Source organism: Mus pahari, chromosome 3 (genome assembly GCF_900095145.1).
Source record: "Mus pahari chromosome 3, PAHARI_EIJ_v1.1, whole genome shotgun sequence".
Classification (NCBI taxonomy): domain Eukaryota; kingdom Metazoa; phylum Chordata; class Mammalia; order Rodentia; family Muridae; genus Mus; species Mus pahari.
The window spans coordinates 28,360,611-28,364,212 of record NC_034592.1 but is presented as its reverse complement, the minus strand read 5'-3'; the positions used below and the strand labels follow the sequence as shown (position 1 = coordinate 28,364,212).

The following is a 3,602-nucleotide window of genomic DNA, read 5'->3' as shown; positions in this document are numbered from 1 at the left end:
CTTCCTTCCTTCCTTCCTTCCTTCCTTTCTTTCTTTCTTTCTTTCTTTCTTTCTTTCTTTCTTTCTTTCTTTCTTTCTTTCTTTCTTTCTTTTCTTATTGAGATAAACATGTTACAGCCTTGGTATAGAGGACAAAAGACAGAGTATGGAGTGAATGCTCTCCATGTGGATCCAGGGAATTGAACTCAGTCAGATCTTCAGTCTTAGTAGCAAATGCCTTTACTTGCTGAGGTGTCTTGCCAGCCTAAGTGTTTGTAATTTTAAAAACTAATTTTGGCAATTAAAGAAAAATAAAACCTTCAACCAGCTTACTACTGGCTTCTACACTCAACTCAAATTTGTTAATGTTGGAGTAAGCAGCCGTGGTTGTTTAGGTGGGATATTTGCACAATTTGAAATCAGCCCTGTTCATGTCTTCCAGCTATTTAGACAAAACATCACTGATATCTGGAGCTTCAAATTTCTTCAAATTTATTTGAGAGACAAGGAACACTTCTGGGAGAGAACTGTGTGCTACCTTAAAGATTCTATGCTCTATTTTTATTTCATAGACTATAGATATGTTAGTTCATAAAATATTGGGGTTTTTTGTTTGTTTTTTTGTTTTGTTTTTAGCTATATTGTGTAGCCAATAGTAAGAACTCAGTTTTGGGACTGGAGAGATGGTTCAGTGGTTAAGAGGACTGGCTGCTCTTCCAGAGATCCTGAGTTGAATTCCCAGCAACCACATGGTAGCTCATGACAATCTATATTGTGATCTGATGCCCTCTTGAGGCAAGCAGTTGTATAAGCAGATAGAATGCTCATATACATAAAATAAATAAAATAAAACAAAACAAACTGAAAAGAAAAACCTCAGTTTTATCTTAAACAATATCCCTATACTATTTGAGAAATATATAAGTTAGAATTATGACTTAAAATAATATACGCAAGTGGCCATTATTCTATATCAGTCTCTATTGAAAGGATCTTAGAACACTGTGACTTAGTGTCACCCTTGTAAATTGATGAGATGGATCCCTATCACCTAATTTGCTAATCATAAAACTGAGCACAAGGGCATCAATTAAGGTCAAGTTTTGTGATTTACAAGTAATAGGCATATTTGAAGATAGATAATTTTATTTTAATATCTGTGTGTGCGTGTGGTGTGTATTTTCCAATATATTAGCAAACTGTACAAGTGTTAGTATATGAACTTCTTGTAGTAAGATTATATGTGCTTACTTTACAATGACATCTTTATATTCATATGTTTTCATGATGTTCAAAAATGTATTAAGGGCAAAACTTAATACCTTATTACTTAGCCCATTTGAATCTAAATTAATTAAAAAGTACACTGTGTTCCCTTAAAACTCTGAATGTCAACTCTAACTAATAATGTAGTTGTGTAAATGAAAGCCATTACTTTCAGTAGCCAGTACATATTTTCTGTGAGGCCAGACATTCTGGAAATGATCTTCTCATACCAAGGGCATTGCTGACAGAACCTTTCATTTTCCTGCTATCTGGCTCCTGAGATGGGACCTGTGAGCTATGAAATCCTTTGGGAGAATGCAGTGCACAAGAGTTTCAGGGCCTTGGCTTACACATCTTTCAGTCCTGGGATCTCTTCAACTATGTATATGAAGCTAAGAAACATTCACAAATATAAATTAATATTCTAGAAATGATATGAATGTATTGTTATGTGAAGTATTCATTTTAAGTTCTCTTTCCTCCATTTAGGTATAGAATCTTTTCTTATGTACTCTGTTCATGAAGGAATCCGGGGGATCCCTCTTGAGCCACGTGACAAAGTGGATGCTCTGATGCCAATATCAGGAGCTGCTTTTGCTGTGGGGATAGACTTCCATGCAGGTAAGTATATGTCATTAGTAATTCATGTATAATGCTCTGTTCAGAAAACATGATGGCAATATAACTTTCAATCTGTACTTGTGTAGAAAAATTGACATTAAATTAAAGATGAATTTCAGCCTTTTACTAATTGTTCTAATTAAATTTCATTTGCCCCCTAAAAGAAACCAAATAAATATTTTTTTTCTAAAGATTTTTTTGTTTAAAAGTATATTTGTACGCCATGACTGACAACTGATAGTTTTGTTCCTTCAAATAAATAAAATGATATTTTATTTCTCTCTAGTTATAAATATAAATATACCCCAATAGATCGTTCCAATCTATTGAATTCTTGAGGTATACTTATTGAAAATACTTTCATGGTGAATAACCAATGATAAGACATTTTCTATAACTTTTAATGCAGTATGTATGGGGAAGTAGAATTGCTTTAATTCCATGTGGTTTAGCAAATAATGAAAGAAAGGAACCAGAGACCACCAGACTGCTGTGGGTGGCTCAAATTAATGACAGAGATTTAATGGTAGACACTGTTGAATGTATTGAAGCCAACAAGTTGTGGGCAGGTAACTGCTAAAGTCACATGCAGCAGCAATGGTTATGTATCTTTGTCATGTGTTTACTATTTACATTTCTTATTGCACAATTAAGATTTCAATGTCATAAAAGCAGATTTGTTTTCCTCTCAACCAAGTTACATGTTTCCTGTGTTCATGGTTTAGTGTTGAAATACTAAGACAGAGTACCGGAGTTTCTGTAATATAGACTTATCTAACATTAAAAAGCTAATAGTACTTTGATTTATAAATAATTCTTAAAATATTCAAAATAATCTTTCGCATGGAAAAATGTTTCAATGATTAAGAGTACCTGTTGCACTTAGCGAGCATCCACGTTCAATTCCAGCAACCACATGACACTTATATACATAAAATAAAGATGGTAAGCTTAAAAACAATTTAATCTCTGTTTATCAGCACATGGATTTTTAGTGGCAATATTTTCTCCCTTGATGGAATTTTTTTTTCTTTTTAAATTTTTGAGAATCTTAAGAAATTGTTAAAAGATAAGTCTTCTGTTCTTTCTTTCCTATTATTATTATTATTATTATTATTATTATTTGGATTTTTTCCAGCCTGGACCAGGCTGTCTTCAATTTTACAGAAATCTGCCTGTATCTACCACATGAGTGCAGAGAGTAAAACCTTACACCCAGGGCAAAGTCCAAAAAAAGTTATCTTAGACTAAATGCTTGGAATCACACGGACAGTAATGTCCTATGTTTAAAAAAAATATTTTCATCATTTAAGAAAATGTATGTGTATGAGCCTGAATGTATGTGCATACATGCATATGTGAAATACCTAAGGAGGCAGGAAGAGATCACCAGGACCTTTGGAATTGCATTTACAGATAATTCTAAGATGCTGGGCTCTAGTGCTAGAAACTGAACCCAGGTCCTCTACAACGGAGGTAAGTGCTCTTAACCACTGAGCCATATTTCCAGCTCCGAAAAATTCACATATTTTAGAAATGCTTTCTGCAATGCTGGCAAAGTTGTGGAGAAAGAGGAACACACCTCCATTGCTGGTGGGATTGCAAGCTTGTAAAACCACTCTGGAAATCAGTCTGGCGGTTCCTCAGAAAATTGGACATAGTGCTACTGGAGGACCCAACAATACCTCTTCTGGGCATATACCCAGAAGATCTTCCAACTGGTAATAAGGACACAT

The 3,602-nt window shown here is 34.1% G+C and overlaps 1 protein-coding gene across 4 annotated transcripts in view; it reads left to right on the top strand.

The window, feature by feature from the left end:
* The window catches only part of Lrp1b (LDL receptor related protein 1B), a 1,962,444-nt gene that overhangs the window by 1,392,189 nt on the left and 566,653 nt on the right, over positions 1-3,602 (top strand). For all 4 annotated transcript variants that reach the window (XM_021192210.2, XM_029535926.1, XM_029535925.1 and 1 more), the window contains exon 35: positions 1,735-1,866. In XM_021192210.2, coding sequence (XP_021047869.1) covers positions 1,735-1,866 — 132 coding nt within the window. The remainder of the gene's footprint in view (positions 1-1,734; positions 1,867-3,602) is intronic.